This window comes from Vipera berus, assembly GCF_964194415.1.
Source record: "Vipera berus genome assembly, chromosome: 2".
Classification (NCBI taxonomy): domain Eukaryota; kingdom Metazoa; phylum Chordata; class Lepidosauria; order Squamata; family Viperidae; genus Vipera; species Vipera berus.
This window is the reverse complement of record NC_138203.1, coordinates 278,983,948-279,000,967: the sequence shown is the minus strand read 5'-3', so window position 1 is coordinate 279,000,967 and position 17,020 is coordinate 278,983,948. Positions and strand designations below refer to the sequence as shown.

Here is a 17,020-nt window from a genome sequence, read left to right as displayed (position 1 = left end):
TTGCAAGCGGAAAACGTCAAATAGATTAGGAGTAAAATATATTCTCAACGCTTTCCTACATTTGAACGCTTGCTTTGTTCGTGGAGGCTTGGGAACAGCTGAAAATGAAACCTATCTCCAATGTATGGAGTCCTCATTTCTGAAACGGGAGGGTTTTCTTGAAGGTTAAGGCAAATTATTAGCAGTACATTTGCAAAAAAAAAAAAAAGGAAATTTAAAATACAGGAAAACTTACGTTAGTTACCCAGTGCAACAGTACCACAAAAGCCACATTTCAAGTACAGGTAATCCTCGACTTAACAACCACAACTACGTTGCTAAGGGAAACGTTTGTTCAGTGAGTTTAGCCCCATTTTACAACCTGCCTTGCCACAGTTGTTAAGTAAATCACTGCAGTTGATAAGTTAGTAACCAGGCAGTTAACTGAATCTGGCTTCCCCATTGACTTTGCTTGTTAAAAGGTTGCAAAAGGGGATCACGGGATCCCCCCCCCCTGCATGCTGCAACGGTCGTAAGTATGAACTAGTTGGCCAAGCATCTGGATTTTGACCACATGGTCATGCGTCCCGCTACAGAGGCGGTAACCGTGAAAAACGGGCGTAAGTCATTTTTTTCCCCAGTGCCGTTGTAACTTTGAACAGGTCATTAAATGAACTGTTGTAAGTCAAGGACTGCCTGTATTACAAAGTTGATCCTACATGGCCCTCAAAAACTGTATAGAACAGGGGTCTTCAAACTCGGCCCTTTTATGACTCATGGACTTCAACTCCCAGAATTCCTCAGCCAGCATGCCTGGCTGAGAAATTCTGGGAGTTGAAGTCCATGAGTCATAAAAGGGCCGAGTTTGAAGACCCATGGTATAGAATCTGGGCGTTGTGAAGCAGGTTTTAAGAAAGCTGTTGCATATTTGGGGGAAAGGTTAGCACGGGTAGGCAACCTTGGTTCTTTTATTCTGGGCTTTTCAACCAGTGGTACGGGCACCACCTGTGGTACATTGGCACCTAGCAGGTGGTACGCGACCATCCAAGAAAAGTGGTAGCAGGGGAGGGGAATGTGGCAGCACCGCACAAGCCTGAGCGAGAGACGGCTGGAGCTGCAGGGCTGTCAGGGCTCAGCGGAAGTGCCAGGATCAGCGCCAGGCTCCTACTGGAGCTCGGCGCTGATCCCGGCGCTTCCGCTGAGCCCAGAAGAAGCGCCGATCAGCTGGAATGTTGCAGCATCTCCAGAGTCTTGTGATTTACATTCGGATGCTCGGCAACTGATTCATATTTATGACGGTCACAGTGTCCTAGGGTCATGTGAAGTGACCAAAACCTGCTGCAACCACCCAGCAAAATAAAAACCAAACACCCCCCACTGCCAATCCTCACAACAATGAAAACCTCGGACAGGAGGAAGAGCGCCGCTGGGCGGGCAGGCAGGTGTCTTGCTCGGCTGTGGCTTGGGGGGGCACTTTTTTCAATGCCATTGAAACTTTGAACAGTCACTAAGTGAACTGTTGTAAGTCGAGGATTACCTTACTTCATCACTTTTTTTCCCTTTTTTTTGGGTCCTCAAGTTTTTGACACCTTGCTAGGCGACTGGTGGTACTCGGATGTTGCCATATCCTAAAAGTGGTACAATGGGTGAAAAGGTTGAAAAGCCCTGCTTTTATTGACTCGTGGACTTCAACTCCCAGAATTCCTGAGCCAGCATGCTGGCTCAGGAACTCTGGGAGTTGAAGTCCACCAGTCATAAAAAAAAAGCCAAACTTGCGTCCCCCTGGGTTAGCCTCTGCCTTGAAAGTTGCATTCATGGACTTTCAGAATAGGCTCCCTGTGGGATAGTTGCTGAAAAAGCAAGCAAATAAATGGCGAAAAGCAAAAGCATACTTTCTCAAAGTTATAAAGAGCCCCAGACTGCCACGTTAAACGTGCTCTCGTCAATATACTAATTATATATTGACTAATATACTAATAACGAAGCCAAAAACTCCAGGTCACACTGAGAGAGAAGAGGACCCAGACTGTTGTGTGAACAGCATTAATAGCACCTTTTAAAGACGCTAATAACGAACCCTAAAAAAAAAAAATTGGAGGCGACGATTTCAAAAGTTCTGGCCGCTGCAGTGCTCCTGCCATCGTGCGCCCTTATGCGGGGGGGGCGGCAATGCCCCCCACCCACCCACCCATCCCTGCAGGCCTCGGCCTGATCTCAAGCCGGCCACTTAGCCATGCAAGAGCGCCTGAAGCTGGTCAGCCGAAGCCACTGACACGTGGAGGCCGTTGCCCGCTTGCTGTAGCCTGAGGCCTGCTTCCCATCCAGCCACTCGAGAAACTAATAATAATAATAATAATAATAATAATAATAATAATAATAATAATAATAATAATAATAAAGTTGGGAGGGACCTTGGAGGTCATCTAGTCCAACCCCCTGCTCAGGCAAGAAACCCTATACCATTTCGGACAAATAGCTTGCAGGACTCGGCCTGCTCCTCACTGAGCTTTGGGGCCCAGCAGTGTCCAGAATAGCAACCACACGCTATTCTACAAGCAAGGCTATAGGGCAGGGGTCTTCAAACTGGCCCCTTTTGTGACTTGTGGACTTCAGCTCCCAGAATCCCTCAGCCAGCGTGCCTGGCTGAGGAATTCTGGGAGTTGAAGTCCACAAGTCATAAAAGGGCCAGGTTTGAAGAGCACTGCTATAGGGGGCTTCTGTTTCATAAGGAGGCTGTGGAGCCTTCTTGGCTGGCGGAATGGGAAGTAGGCCTCTTGGCCTACAAGCCGTAACTGCCCTCCCCACCACTCCTTGCCGGTTGCTTTTGGTGACTGGCTTTAGGCCCGCTTGCGTGGCTAAGTGGCTGGCTTGGGAGCAGGCTTGAGGCCTAGGGAATCTCAAGGGACAGGGGTAGGCTTTGGGAGGTCGTTGGGTGTCTGGTTGGGATGTAGGCCTCGGCCTACAGGCTTTAACTGCCTCGAAGTACCGGTCGCTTCCGCTGACCGGCTTTGGCTTGGGAGCAGGCCAAGGTTCGGGGGAGACCTAGCACAGGCCTGGACCTGCCTGCCCCAGGCATATTTTTTTATTTTATTTTATTTTATTTTAATTCCATTTATATCCCGCCCTTCTCCGAAGACTCAGGGCGGCTTACAAGCTTAGCTTATCCCACCCCTGAGATACCCAGGGGGAAATACTGGGGCAGGCAGGCTTGGGCCTCTGCTAGGCCTCCAAGGGCCTTCTTCTATTGGTTCCTTTGCTGGATGGAAATTGTATTGGCATCCATCTTTTCCCCACCACCACCACTTCCTTCCAGCAAATTCCTGACTAGCGTATAGGTTTTGGAGTGCTCTATTGCAATTAAGAGCTGCAAATTCTCTTTTAATGGTATTATCTATATTTCAGGTACTGCTTTTTCCAGACCGCAAGTTACTGCTGCTACCTTTTAGCCCGCAACTTAAGCTTTTGAACTTAATGGTTCAAATTGCAGTGGATGAACCTCTTGCTGTTTAGGCTTTAAAGCAAAAAAATAATGTTGCTGATAATTATTAGTAAATGCCAAGGCTCTAGTAAGGCATTATTGTAATTATTAATTATTGTATCTATTGTTTAATTCTTTTTTAAAATTTTCTATTTTGTTTTTAATTTTTATTGTTGTGCGCCACCCTGAGTCCTTAGGGAAAAGGGCGGCATATAAATTTAAAATAATAATAATAATAATAATAATAATAATAATAATAATAATAATAATAATAATAATAATAATAATAATTTTAAAATGTCTTTCTTTTATCATAAGTTGACCCCCTCCAGCTCTGGTGATAATCGCTTGTTTAATTCCGCAGGTGACCAGCAAGAACAAGAGAAGGAAGAGCAAGAGTGCCAACTGGAAGAAATGGTGGAAGTGGATCCCGGGAGGATTTCCTTCGAAGTGGTGGAAGAGAGTTGTACAGTACAAGAGGAGTCTCCGGCAAGCGAGGAGCCCTATAGTTGCTCCAAGTGTGGGGAAACTTTCACCGATAAATCATTGCTCCTTGAACACCGAAGATCACATCCGGGAGAGCGGCGATACGGATGCTCCATGTGCGAGAAGAGATTCAACAAGAAAGCTTGTCTTCTCGCACATGAGCGATCCCACACAGGAGACAAGCCTTACCAGTGTTCAGACTGTGGCAAGGCCTTCGGGCAGGAATCGTCTCTGATTACGCACCAGAGGACCCACACTGGAGAGAAACCCTATGAATGTGTGGAGTGTGGGAAGAGCTACCCCTGGAAAACGTCTCTGGCGGTTCATCAGAAGATTCACGCTGGCGAGACGTACTCGTGCCCCGTGTGTGAGAAAACCTTCAATCAGAAATCTCTGCTTCGGATACACAAGAGAATCCACACGGCGGAAAAACTGTACAAATGCTCGGACTGTGACCAGAGCTTCACCCTTGAAAAATACCTGAATGCGCACAGGGTGAGGGCTCACACCCGGGAGCGACCTCATGCCTGCTCGCACTGCGACAAAACCTTCATCTTTAAATATTCCCTCATTGAACACGAGCGCATGCACACGGATGAGAGGCCTTACGAATGCTCCGACTGTGGCAAACGCTACAATGGCAAAGCTGCCCTGGTGGTCCACAAAAACACACACGGCGGACAGAAATCCTACCTGTGTCCCGAATGCGGCAAGAGCTTCAAAACCAAGTGCGCCTTGACGGGCCATGAGAAAAGCCACAAAGGAGAGAAACCCCACAAATGTTCGCACTGTGACAAAAGCTTCTTCTGGAAACACCGCCTTATTCTTCACGAGAGAATTCACACAGGGGAGATGCCCTATCAGTGCTCGGAATGTGGCGAGAGCTTCCGTTACAGAAACAATCTGACCAAGCACAAAAGGAACGCGCACGAGAGAACGCGGGTGGTTGGAGAGAGGATCTACCAGTGCTCCATTTGTGGCAAAAGTTTCCGCTGGAGACGGAGTTTCATCTTGCACGAGAGGGCCCACGTGGGAGACAAACCCTTCAAATGCACCGAATGTGGGAAGAGCTTCATGAGCCGCGTGTCCCTCATTGTTCACAAGAGGATCCACACCGGGGAGAGGCCATACAAGTGCCCTGAATGTGGGAAAAGCTTCATCAAGAAGCAGGCTCTCAGTAAACACAAGACGGTCCACACGGGCGAGAGGCGCTATTTGTGCAATGTCTGCGGAAGAAGGTTCTCCAATAAAGGTAATCTGATCAGGCACACCAAGATCCACACGGGAGAGAAGCCCTACAGCTGCCCCATCTGTGGGAAAGGCTTTATACAGAAAGTGTGCCTTATCGAACACGAACCGACCCACAGCAAGGACAAACCCTTCATCTGCTCCGACTGCGGGAAGAAGTTCAAGCGGAAAAGAGGCTTCCTTCTGCACTTGCGAATGCACCGAGGGGAGGCCTTGCAAGAGTCCACCAAGAAATGCATCAATGGCGGAGATCCCTCCACGGTAGACGGCAAGACCCCGGCGAAGGAGAGGTGCCATCCGTGCCTGGAATGTGGGAAAAGTTTCCACTCCAGGTGTCACCTCATTATGCATCAGAGGACCCACACGGGCGAGAAGCCGTATCAGTGCCCAGAGTGTGGGAAAAGCTTCAGCCAGCAGTCGTCCCTCAACACACACCAGCGAGTCCACACGGGCGAGAAGCCCTCCCTGTGTACGGAGTGCGGGAAAAGTTTTCACAACAAAAGCAACCTGGCCCGGCACCAGCGAATCCACACGGGCGAAAAACCCTTTGCCTGCCCGGAGTGCGGGAAGAGCTTCATTCAGAAAGCCTCTCTGGAGGCTCACAAAGCCACCCACAGCAAGGAGAATCCCTTCTCCTGCGCCGACTGCGGCAAGACCTTCAAGCTGAAAATGTCGCTCCTCACCCACCAGAGGACTCACACGGGGGAGAAGCCCTACGCCTGTTCCCAGTGCGAGAAAAGGTTTATCCGACGCTCTCAGCTGCGCAGGCACGAAAAGGCGCACGCAGGTGAGAGACGGATGGGAGCAAAAGTGAGCGCAGCTTCCCTCTTTGTCTGTTGGGGAAGGTAGACACGGAGAGGCATTCACCTGTTAAATTTTTATCCCACCTTTATTGCTTTATAAGTAACTCAAGGCAGCGAACGTAACCTAGTATTCCTTCCTCTTATTTTCCCTAGAACATGGGTAGGCAACCTTGGCTCTTTTATGACTCGTGGACTTCAACTCCCAGAATTCCTGAGCCAGCATGGCTCAGCTTGGAAACCTCTCTTTCTCCTCAGCATGGCTGGCTCAGGAATTCTGGGAGTTGACGTCCACGAGTCATAAAGCGGCCTAGGCCAGGGGTAGGCAACCTTGGTTCTTTTATGACTCGTGGACTTCAACTCCCAGAATTCCTGAGCCAGCATGGCTCAGCTTGGAAACCTCTCTTTCTCCTCAGCATGGCTGGCTCAAGAATTCTGGGAGTTGAAGTCCACGAGTCATAAAGCGGCCTAGGCCAGGGGTAGGCAACCTTGGCTCTTTTATGACTCGTGGACTTCAACTCCCAGAATTCCTGAGCCAGCATGGCTCAGCTTGGAAACCTCTCTTTCTCCTCAGCATGGCTGGCTCAGGAATTCTGGGAGTTGAAGTCCACGAGTCATAAAGCGGCCTAGGCCAGGGGTAGGCAACCTTGGCTCTTTTATGACTCGTGGACTTCAACTCCCAGAATTCCTGAGCCAGCATGGCTCAGCTTGGAAACCTCTCTTTCTCCTCAGCATGGCTGGCTCAAGAATTCTGGGAGTTGAAGTCCACGAGTCATAAAGCGGCCTAGGCCAGGGGTAGGCAACCTTGGCTCTTTTATGACTCGTGGACCTCAACTCCCAGAATTCCTGAGCCAGCATGGCTCAGCTTGGAAACCTCTCTTTCTCCTCAGCATGGCTGGCTCAGGAATTCTGGGAGTTGAAGTCCACGAGTCATAAAGTGGCCTAGGCCAGGGGTAGGCAACCTTGGCTCTTTTATGACTCGTGGACTTCAACTCCCAGAATTCCTGAGCCAGCATGGCTCAGCTTGGAAACCTCTCTTTCTCCTCAGCATGGCTGGCTCAGGAATTCTGGGAGTTGAAGTCCACGAGTCATAAAGCGGCCTAGGCCAGGGGTGGGCAACCTTGGCTCTTTTATGACTCGTGGACTTCAACTCCCAGAATTCCTGAGCCAGCCACGCGGAAGGGAAAGGGAGAGGTTTCCAAGCTGAGCCACGCTGGCAGAGGAATTCTGGGAGTTGAAGTCCACGAGTCCTCCAAGAGCCAAGTCACCCAGCGGGCTTTTATGGCTAAGGCAGGACTAGAACTCGCCATCTCCTGGTTTCTAGGCCAGCACCTTCACCACTTCACCAAACCGGTGTAATTACCGGTGTAATTTTTTTTTTTAAAAAAACATATTTAATTAATGTACGCAGCTGCCCAACTCAGAAAGTATTGAAATCCTGGGCAGCTTAGGAGGAGACAAAGAAAGCCAAGAACTCGAATTAAAAAGCAGACAGTTATTTAAGGGCACTCAGGTGCATACCCCCTCCCATTGGGAATTCTACTTATCCTGGGCCCCAGTGAGCGAAAGAGGGTGTAGAGTCCAGTGAGGCCATCCAGACTGACCTCCTGCTTAGGGCAGGAATCCAGATAGTTCAGGGAAGGAAGATGAGCTTATCCACAGGGCAGGTGAAGAAAGCCAAAGGACAAGGTGTGTGTAATCAGACATCGCAACACAAACCCTGCCCCTTTTGTAAAAATGCGAGAAGTAAAGCAAACAGGCTTAATTTTTCAACCACTGTACATCTGCACTAAACGAAAGCAAATGTACTTTCTTGAGATGGATTCCTCTCTTCTCTATCTATCCTGGCCTTATTCGTAGTTTTGTCAGGTCCTAAAAAAATACAATTCAAAAGCAAACTATTAACACCCAGCCCTCCGCCTAAGGCAGGGGTAGGCAACCTCAGCTCTTTTATGACTCACGGACTTCAACTCCCAGAATTCCTGAGTCAGTGATGCTGACTCAGGAATTCTGGGAGTTGAAGTCCGTGAGTCATAAAAGAGCCGAGGTTGCCTACCCCTGGCCTAAGGCAAGGATGGCGAACCTTTTAGAGACCGAATGCCCAAACTGCAACCGAAAACCCATTTCTGTATCGTCGGGTGCCGGGTGGGCACGGCTGCAGTGGTAACAGCAGACTGGGTGGGACTAAAAAGTTCAATCAATTCCAACTTTGCGAGATCTTTGTTTTTTTCCCGCGAGAAGTTGAAATTGATTGATTGAACCTTTTTTTTTTTTTTTGCACACGGCGGCGGAGGCCTAAAGCGAAAAGGTTTTATAAAACCCAGCCGAAGGCCTGGGACTGGGGCGACAGTGCGCGTGCCCACAGTGAGGGCTGCTGTGTGCCACCTGTGGCGTGCGTCATAGGTTCGCCACCACGGACCTAAGGTTACACACTTCAGCTTTTGAGAGGACTGTTGTCCCCCATACAGGCAGCCTCCTAGTGGCCCTTGCTGTATCCAACTTCCGGGGGAAAGGCTACTGCCTTCAGCTCTAGCTTTTGAATTTCCTGGAGGCAAGAGTGTTCTTGAGAAAAGGATTGTGGCAGTGGTGGCAAACCTATGGCACGCGTGCCAGAGGTGGCACTCTTGAGCCCTCTCTGTTGGCACGCGCACCACTGCAGGTCCATCAGGCTGCCACCGCCGCCCGGAGCAGAAGCCCCGCTCAGCGCGAAGGAGGCAAAGCGGCCAATTAGCAAGCTCAAGTAGAGATGGTAGAGCAGAGGTCACCAACCATTGTCGATTGGCGGACTGGAAGAAAAGGGAGGGAGAAGCATTTGGTGGAGCAGTGGGCTAATGCCTCCTTAAGTAACACCAGCTGCCTGCAATTAGTGCAGGTTCGCATCCCACCAGGCTCAAGGTTGACTCAGCCTTCCATCCTTCCGAGGTAGGTAAAATGAGGACCCAGATTGTTGGGGGCAATTAAGCTGACTTTGTAATAATGCCGCTTGGGTGTGTGTGTGTGTGAAAGCCCTAATAAGCAGGCATATACATAGAATGAAGGCTACTGCTAAGCACATTGATTTGTGCTTAAATTGTAAGCCGCTCTGAGTCTTCGGAGAAGTGTGGGATATAAACGGGATTTTAAAAAAAAATTACATGTGTGCGTGCGCGTGTGGCACCGCGAGCATGCACGCATTGCAGATGGGGTGGGGCTAGTGCCGGCGTGATACTCACTAGCCCTGCCTTGTTCTTGCGTGGTGCACCGCCTAGTATCAGCGCCTTGCAGCACGGTGGCCCATTTTTGCACCCCTGGTTTTTCCGTGCCAGAGGCGGCATCCAGAGGCGCCTCCCTTGCCCCCCGCCGAGGGCACCTTAATGCTGATGCGCCCCTGGCACTTTGCAATAAATAAGTGGGTTTTGGGTTGCGGTTTGGGCACTCGGTCTCTAAAAGTTTCGCCATCACTGGATTATGCAGAGAGGTCAAAAACGGAGTGGGGGGAGGAGGCTTGTGGGCCCTCCGGTCTGAACTTTTATTCCTTGCAGAAAATCCAGAGATAGACCCTCCTCAAGAGCTGAAGATCTTCGCTGAAGAAGAGCCCGCCACCTCTTTAGGTAATCGGTTTTACAATTTCTCATTCTCCTCTTACTCATTGCCCATGTTTCCCCTTCCGTCGTGTACGGCTGAGCAATCTGGTAGTCCAAAAGCATTGCCATCTGTCAAGCGATAGCCTTTAAGACCTACGTGTGTGTGTGTGTGTGTCCTTTAACGTGTCCATATAAAACCTCTCATGAACGAAGGCAAATGCATTTGTCCCAGGATAACGTTGCAGGGTCCAACGTGAGTTGGTCACCAGGACCAGAGGTTTAGTCTTCCAAGCGTTTGGACTCATGCTGGAGCCCATCCTCAAGGAATATCTCTCTCTCTCTCTCCTGAATGTTTGTACCGGGCTGTTCCGTGCATTGTATTTATGTGGTGCCTGGTTATGTGGCTTTTAGTTGTCAGCTGGGGTGTCGATGGCCGGCTATTAAGTCCTTGATTGTTGTTACCTTGGTGCTGGCTGCCAATGCCGTAAAGCTTCTTTTCCTTCCCCACTGGCAGCTTTCAAATATGTTGGGACTCGGACCCCTTGAACTCCCATTCCAGCAGAAGAGACACTGTTGTGATTCAGTGTCAGCCTGTGTTCCCAGCAGCTGAGTATGAGGAATCTGAGGAGGAGGAGGAGGGGTTTGGAGAGCCTTCGGAGGGAGGCTCTGATGCACTGCAGGACTCTCAGCCTGGCCCCTCCAGTCGTGTTCCTCATGAGGCTCAGCTGTGTGAGGAGGAGATGTCGGACTCAGAGGAGTCACAGCTGAATCTGTTCAGAGACACTAGAAGCAGAAGGCAATCCAGCAGAGCAGAGCAGAGAAAGTCAATGAGGCAACTCAGTGAGAGGAGGAGAAGGCAGTGAGAAGCCACGCCTTGGGACAGATAATAAAAGGGGAAGGTGTGGACGGTGCTGGTTGCCGAAGGCAACCGTTCGGAGACATTCAAAGAGAATCCTGGTCTGTTCTTGCTAATCTGTTTGACTCTTGTTTGATGTTTTGAATCATTTATGGAAGAAAATATTCTGCTGCTTTTTTGTTTGAAAGACTTTTTATCATTTTGGAACTGTAAATAAATTTGGGTTGGGTTTTTTTTCCAGCCTATTGGATTTGTCAAAAGGCAAAAGGGGTTGTCCCTGTCACACAAACAGGGCCGGTCGTAGGCTGGAACAGAACAGACACAGCCATCGTGTGTGTGGAAGACTCTACCTTCCGTGTCTTCCATGCCGGGAAGAAGAGCCCGTTCAAATCTGTGCCGCGTAGGTTGCCTTGTGTGGAAAGTCACTTGCCCTGTTTCTGGGTCTAAAGATGTTGTGTCCTCATGAATCGCAGAGCACAATAGCTTGCAAACCTCAGTTATGAACAGCTGAAGGCTCTTAAGTCAGGGCTTTTCAACCTTTTCACCCATTGTACCACTTTTAGGATATGGCAACATCCGAGTGCCACCAGTCGCCTAGCAAGGTGTCAAAAACTTGAGGACCAAAAAAAAAAATGGAAAAAAGTGATGAAGTACAGGTAGTCCTCGACTTACAACAGTTCGCTTAGTGACTGTTCAAAGTTACAATGGCACTGAAAAAAGTGCTCCCCAAGCCACAGCCGAGCAAGACACCTGCCTGCCCACCCAGCGGTGCTCGTCCTCCTGTCCGAGGTTTTCATTGTTGTGAGGATTGGCAGTGGGGGATGTTTGGTTTTTATTTTGCTGGGTGGTTTCAGCAGGTTTTGGTCACTTCACATGACCCTGGGACACTGTGACCGTCATAAATATGAATCAGTTGCCAAGCATCTGAATGTAAGTCACAAGGCCCTGGAGATGCTGCAACATTCCAGCTGATCGCCACTTCTTCTGGGCTCAGAAACGCCAGGATCAGCACCGAGCATCAGCTGGAGCCTGGTGCTGATCCTGGCGCTTCCGCTGAGCCCTGACAGCCCTGCACCTCCAGCCGTCTCTTGCTCAGGCTTGTGAGGTGCTGCCACCGGTTCAGCTAATTCCCCTCTCCCACTACCACTTCTCTAGGATCGTCACGTACCACCTGCCAGGTGCCAATGTACCACAGGTGGTGCCCGTACCACTGGTTGAAAAGCCCTGCTCTAAGTCAGTGTTTCCCAGACTTGGCCATGGGAGCATCAACTCACAGAACTGAATTCTGGGAGTTGGAAGTCCACGTGTCTTCAAAGAGCCAAGTTTGAGAAGTGCTGCTGCCAAGTATTGTAATTATTGCTTTGGGGCTTCTCATCTTTTAACCAATCCATTTCTTCTCTTCCCACCCATCCAGAACTGCTGGTTGAAACGGCTGAACCTACAGAACTTACTGAACTTTCTATGGAAGCTATAAGCACGGCCGTGGTAAGAAGCAAACCGGGATATGTGTGTGTGTGTGTGTGTGTGTGTGTGTGTGTAAGGGGTGGGGGAGTAAATCCAGCAAAACACCAGGATCAGCTCAGAGTTCACATGGAAATCACCAACGGCCCCAATTGTTCAACCCTGAAGCAGTCCTTATTAGAGGTGGCATTTGTGTGGCAATGTTGTGATTCAGCGTCAGCCTATGGTACCGGCAGCTGAGTCTGATGATTCTGAAGAGGAGGAGATAGGGGGGTTTGGAGAGCTTTTGGTGTCAGAGGGAGGCTCTGATGCACTGCAGGACTCTCAGCCTGGCCCCTCCTGTCATGTTCCTCATCAGACTCAGCCGTGTGAGCACGAGGTATTGGACATAGATGATTCACAGCTGGATCTATTCAGGGACGCTAGGAGCAGGAGGCAATCCAGCAGAGTAGAACAAAGAAAGGCCATGAGGCAACTTAGTGAGAGGAGGAGAAGGCAATGAGAAGCCACGCCTTGGGACTGCTGATAAAAGGGGAAGGTGTGGGAGGTGCTGGTTGCTGAACGCAACCGTTTGAAGATCTGCTAGAGTCCTGGTCTGTTATTCCTGTTTAACTCTTGTTTGAACTTTTGATTTCTTTGTAAATAAATTTGGTTGGGTTTTTCCAGCCTGTTGACTATAAAAAGGGGTTGTCCCTGACATTCAAACAGGGCCGGTCGTAGACTGGAACAGAACAGGCGATTGCCTTCCTTTAACGATGGTGCAAAGTCATGGTAGACTTAGACCTTGACTTATGACTGCAATGGAGCCTGCCCGTCATTCTCATAAGTCGTGACGATTGTAAAATGGTTACGACCTGTTTTGCGGCGGTCGTTCCAATGACTGCTGCGGTCGTTAAAGGGAAACGACGCTTCGCTACGCGCCTGGTTTTGCCAGGAAAATAAATGAAAGTAAACGCGTTGTAAAACATAGTCGCGTGACTTACAGGACGCACAAAGAACCGTAAAGGCGGCCTGTTTGCTGAGTGCCCACCGGTCAGAAATGACAGGGCAGGGGGCGGGGAACCTGGGCTCTTTTATGACTCGTGGACTTGGTGGAGCAGTGGGCTAATGCCTCCTTAAGTAACACCAGCTGCCTGCAATTAGTGCAGGTTCGCATCCCACCAGGCTCAAGGTTGACTCAGGCTTCCATCCTTCCGAGGTAGGTAAAATGAGGAGCCAGATTGTTGGGGGCAATTAAGCTGGCTTTGTAATAATGCCGCTTGGGTGTGTGTGTGTGAAAGCCCTAATAAGCAGGCATATACATAGAATGAAGGCTACTGCTAAGCTTGTAAGCCGCCCTGCGTCTTCGGAGAAGAGCGGGATATAAATGGAATTAAAAAAAAAAACCTCCCAGAATTCCTGAGCCAGCCATGCGTGGCTTATGACTTACGACTCCTTTGGTTCGTTCTGGCTACCAGCTTCGTGGCTTGAAAACAAGGGTCGGATGAGTTTCTGGAAGCCCTGGGGATCCGTGGGTATTAATCTTGGTGGCTGGGTGGCTGCTTCTGAAGGCCCTCTGCTGAGAGACTGGTGAGCTTCTTTGGGAGAACCGACGGCTGAAGATCAGCCAGACTTTTTATTTTTATTTTTCCCTGCTGAAATTAAAGCTCCTTTCTTTCACCATCAACAGAAATCTTACTCTCATTTTTTACTCTTTCAGATAAGTGTGGATGGCAACTTATTTCTTGTGCAGACTACTGTATAGAGGCCGGATTGTCCACACCGAGACACTTCAAGTTTGGGTATGTTCCTTATTTTTATTTTTTTTTTTTTTTGGATTCTCCCAAGATCCCAGTCGCTCCCAAGGTGCTTTTTACAGGAGGCAACTGGACTTTTCTCCTTTTGCTTTGAAGAGGTTTCGCTTCTCACCCAAGAAGCTTCTTCAAGTTCTGACTGGGCGGTGGGGAATGGAAGGATTTATACTCCTCGCGGACAGCCGGTCATTTGCATTCTTTTTAGAGCAGACATGTCAAACACAAGGCCCCGGGAGCCAGATCCGGCCCGCGAAGTGGTTTCATGCGGCCCGCGAAGCCATCCTGGAAACAGTGAGGGAACGGCCCCCACTGCCTTGGCCCTGGCCCAGAGACCCTCCTTCTGCCAGAGACCCTCAGATCTGTCCCACTCCTGCCCAGGTCCCCATAGGCACCCTTGATGCGAACAATGTAGAGCTGGCCACGCCCACCCAGTAGGCCACACGCACTCTAGCCACGCTCACCCAGTAGGCTACGTCCACCCTGGCCATACCCACCCGGCCCCTTGAGGGCAACCGCAATGCTGATGCGGCCCTCAATGAAATTGAGTTTGACACCCCTGTTTTAGAGAGTCAAGCTGAGGCCACTTGGAGGTTTATCTGTGTCTTCAGAGACACCCGAGTGGTGCAAACGGGTGTGGAGCCTTCTTGGAACTGTTGAAAGGACTGTGTTGTAGTTACTGGAGATAGATGAGGTTGTAGCCCACCCCCACTGTTCACTTTTGACCTAGAGGGGGTCTTTGGCTCCTTTTTCAAACCAGCGGTCCTCTCTGTCCAAAATATGGAGACTTTGCTGTCTTCGAAAGAGCGGCCTTTTTTCTTTGAAGTGCAGATAGATGCCTTCAAGAAAGATAACTGGGTGGCTGAGAATCTCCACAGACATTTAGCTGGGACCCCGGTGTTGTGATTCAGGGTCAGCCTGTGGGTTCGGCAGTTGGGTCGGACGACTCAGAGGAGGAGGGGGGTGTTGAAGACCTTGCTGAGGGGGTTGAAGATCTTGCTGATGAGAGCCCTCAGCCAGGCCCCTCCCACTTGGTCACCACGGAGACCCAGCTGTGTGAGCCTGACAGCATGGATGAAGATGATCCACAGCTGGCCCTGTTCAAGGACGCCCGACGCAGGAGGCAGTCAATTAGGAGTAAACAGAGGAAGGCAATGGGGCTCCTCGGAAGGAGGCAGAGAGAAGCCACGCCCTGAACTCTATATAAGGGGAATGTGTGGGGAGGGCTGGTTTGCTGAAGGCAACCGCTTGGATAGTTCCTGTTTCTTAAAGCTCCTGTTTCTTGGTTTGTCTTGTTCCGTTTGTTTTTGTAGCAATAAATTTGGCAGGCGTAATTCCAGCCTCTTGCCTTCTTGAAAAAGGGGTTGTCCCTGCCTTTTCTGCAGGGCCGGTAGCAGGCTGGTACAGAACACCCGGTCATTGTTCTCTCAAGAGAAATACCGGCGACAGAAATCATTTGTAAAGGAATCACCAAGCACACTCACACCAACAGTGTCAGGGCAAGCCGCTGGTATAAAAACCTGAGAGCAGATCCCATTCTCTTGTAGCACTGATGATGTTACTAAATTGGGTGATAAAAGTGTCTGCGAGCTCAGGGAGAGCCAAGGACCCCATAAAAATGATATTTACAAGAATTCCCAAGTTTCAACCCCTCTATATTTCAGCCCATGGCTGGATCGTCTGAACAGCCAGCGTCTTCTAAGAGACATTTCAACTACTTTCGAGTTTTCCGTTCATCGGATAATTTTGCCTCCGTGGCTCGGTGAAGCACGCTGGGTGAGCAGGACTATAATAGCATATAGCCAGTCCTGATTTTAAATCCTTTCCTAACTTTTACAAGCTCTTTTTAAGTAAGCGTCAGCCACCTTTTTCTCTCTCCAGCTGCTAGCCAGGTTGGTGTGAAGGTAACAAGGGAGGAGAAGGCTGGGTCTGTTGTTGCTATGGGGTTTCTGAGAACCGATAAATCAGAAAATTAAACGTGATCTTTAAATTTCTTTCCTAGGAATTACAATCAAAGATAAATCAGGCACAAAACGAAAGCTTTTCAGAATGTTCATCTTCCTGCTACGCACCAAACTCTGAGCGGTTTTGAATCGTACAGTTAAAAAAAAAAAGGAAAATCAATCGAGCCCTTAAAATGGGACCATACCTAACATTTTCAATCTGCCTTTCTCAACTTGGTACCCTCAAAAGCTTCAGAAACATCTTTTGAAAACACCTGACCTAGAAACCACGTGGACAAGATTTGCGGCCGAAAGAGAAGATATATTTATAATTTAGAATATAGCTAGTTGATCTAGGCCATCACAATTCTTAAGCCTTAATTGCGCTTTTTATGACTGTGAGGATAAATTATGGGGGGGGAGGGGGAAGAGGGGGGCTGCAATCTTGTGCACCTTAGAAAGGCCAAGGTATTTAAATGTAGTATATGTATGTAATATATATTCGTATGTGCCATCTGCACCCTAAAAAAAGAAGGTTCCGGAAGTGGCAGGTCACCACCAAGAAGACCCTGCCTGGTGGAAACAGCAATGAAGGCGGGCCTGCTTTCCTGGGTGAGCAGCAGTTCCCAAATAATTCATCAGAAAACTAACCTTATCTGTTTCTATCAGAGGTTTTTCCACCTTGGCTACTTTAAGATACGTGGACTTCAACTCCCAGCATGCTGGCTGGGGAATTCTGGGAGGTGAAGTCCAGAGTCTTAAAATTGCCAAGGTTGAAACAATGAAGAGACACACACACACACACACACACACACACACACACACACGTTGCCCCACCTCCCCCACCCAATTCTTTGCGACTGAATGTGGCCAGTTGTGCCCCAGAGGGGCCTTTCCCATTCTGGTGATCTGCAGATGTTGAGTGAGTCGAAGTCCCAAACATCTGGAGGACAGCAGCTGGGGCAAGGTGGCCGGGTGTGTGTGTGGGGGGGGAGGGTGTCTCCCGGCTCTCATTGGGCTGACCTGCTTCACTCCTGCTTTGCCTTCCGGCTCTTCATTAATCCTGGGTGCTGCTCTAAATGCTTCTAATTATTTTTGTATCTCAGAAAGAGAAATATTTTGGACTGCAGAGTAAATAAAATTACGTTCTATATATATATATATAGTGGCCAATGTTGTGTTTCTTGTGTGTGGATCTTGCCACAAGGTGGCTTTCTAGCATTAACTAAATGGAATCGTCCTGAATCGTCTTTCTTTTTTTTTTATTGAAAAGTTTTACAGTACATTTTTTTAAAAAACAAAACCCCTCCCAACCCCCTCCCCTCTCCCCAAACCTCCCGACTCCTCCCTCCCCTCCCCCTCCCCCCTCCCCGACTTCCCAGAGCTAAATACAGGGTATAAAAATACAAACAATCA

General features: G+C 49.3%; 1 protein-coding gene across 3 annotated transcripts in view; it reads left to right on the top strand.

Moving 5' to 3' along the window:
• The window catches only part of LOC308661150 (uncharacterized protein), a 46,069-nt gene extending 29,310 nt beyond the window's left edge, over positions 1-16,759 (top strand). For all 3 annotated transcript variants that reach the window (XM_081315950.1, XM_081315948.1, XM_081315949.1), the window contains exons 8-12: positions 3,822-5,978; positions 9,513-9,581; positions 11,825-11,895; positions 13,571-13,652; positions 15,664-16,759. In XM_081315950.1, coding sequence (XP_081172076.1) covers positions 3,822-5,978; positions 9,513-9,581; positions 11,825-11,895; positions 13,571-13,615 — 2,342 coding nt within the window. In that variant the 3' untranslated portion in view covers positions 13,616-13,652; positions 15,664-16,759. The remainder of the gene's footprint in view (positions 1-3,821; positions 5,979-9,512; positions 9,582-11,824; positions 11,896-13,570; positions 13,653-15,663) is intronic.
• Positions 16,760-17,020: the final 261 nt, after the last annotated feature.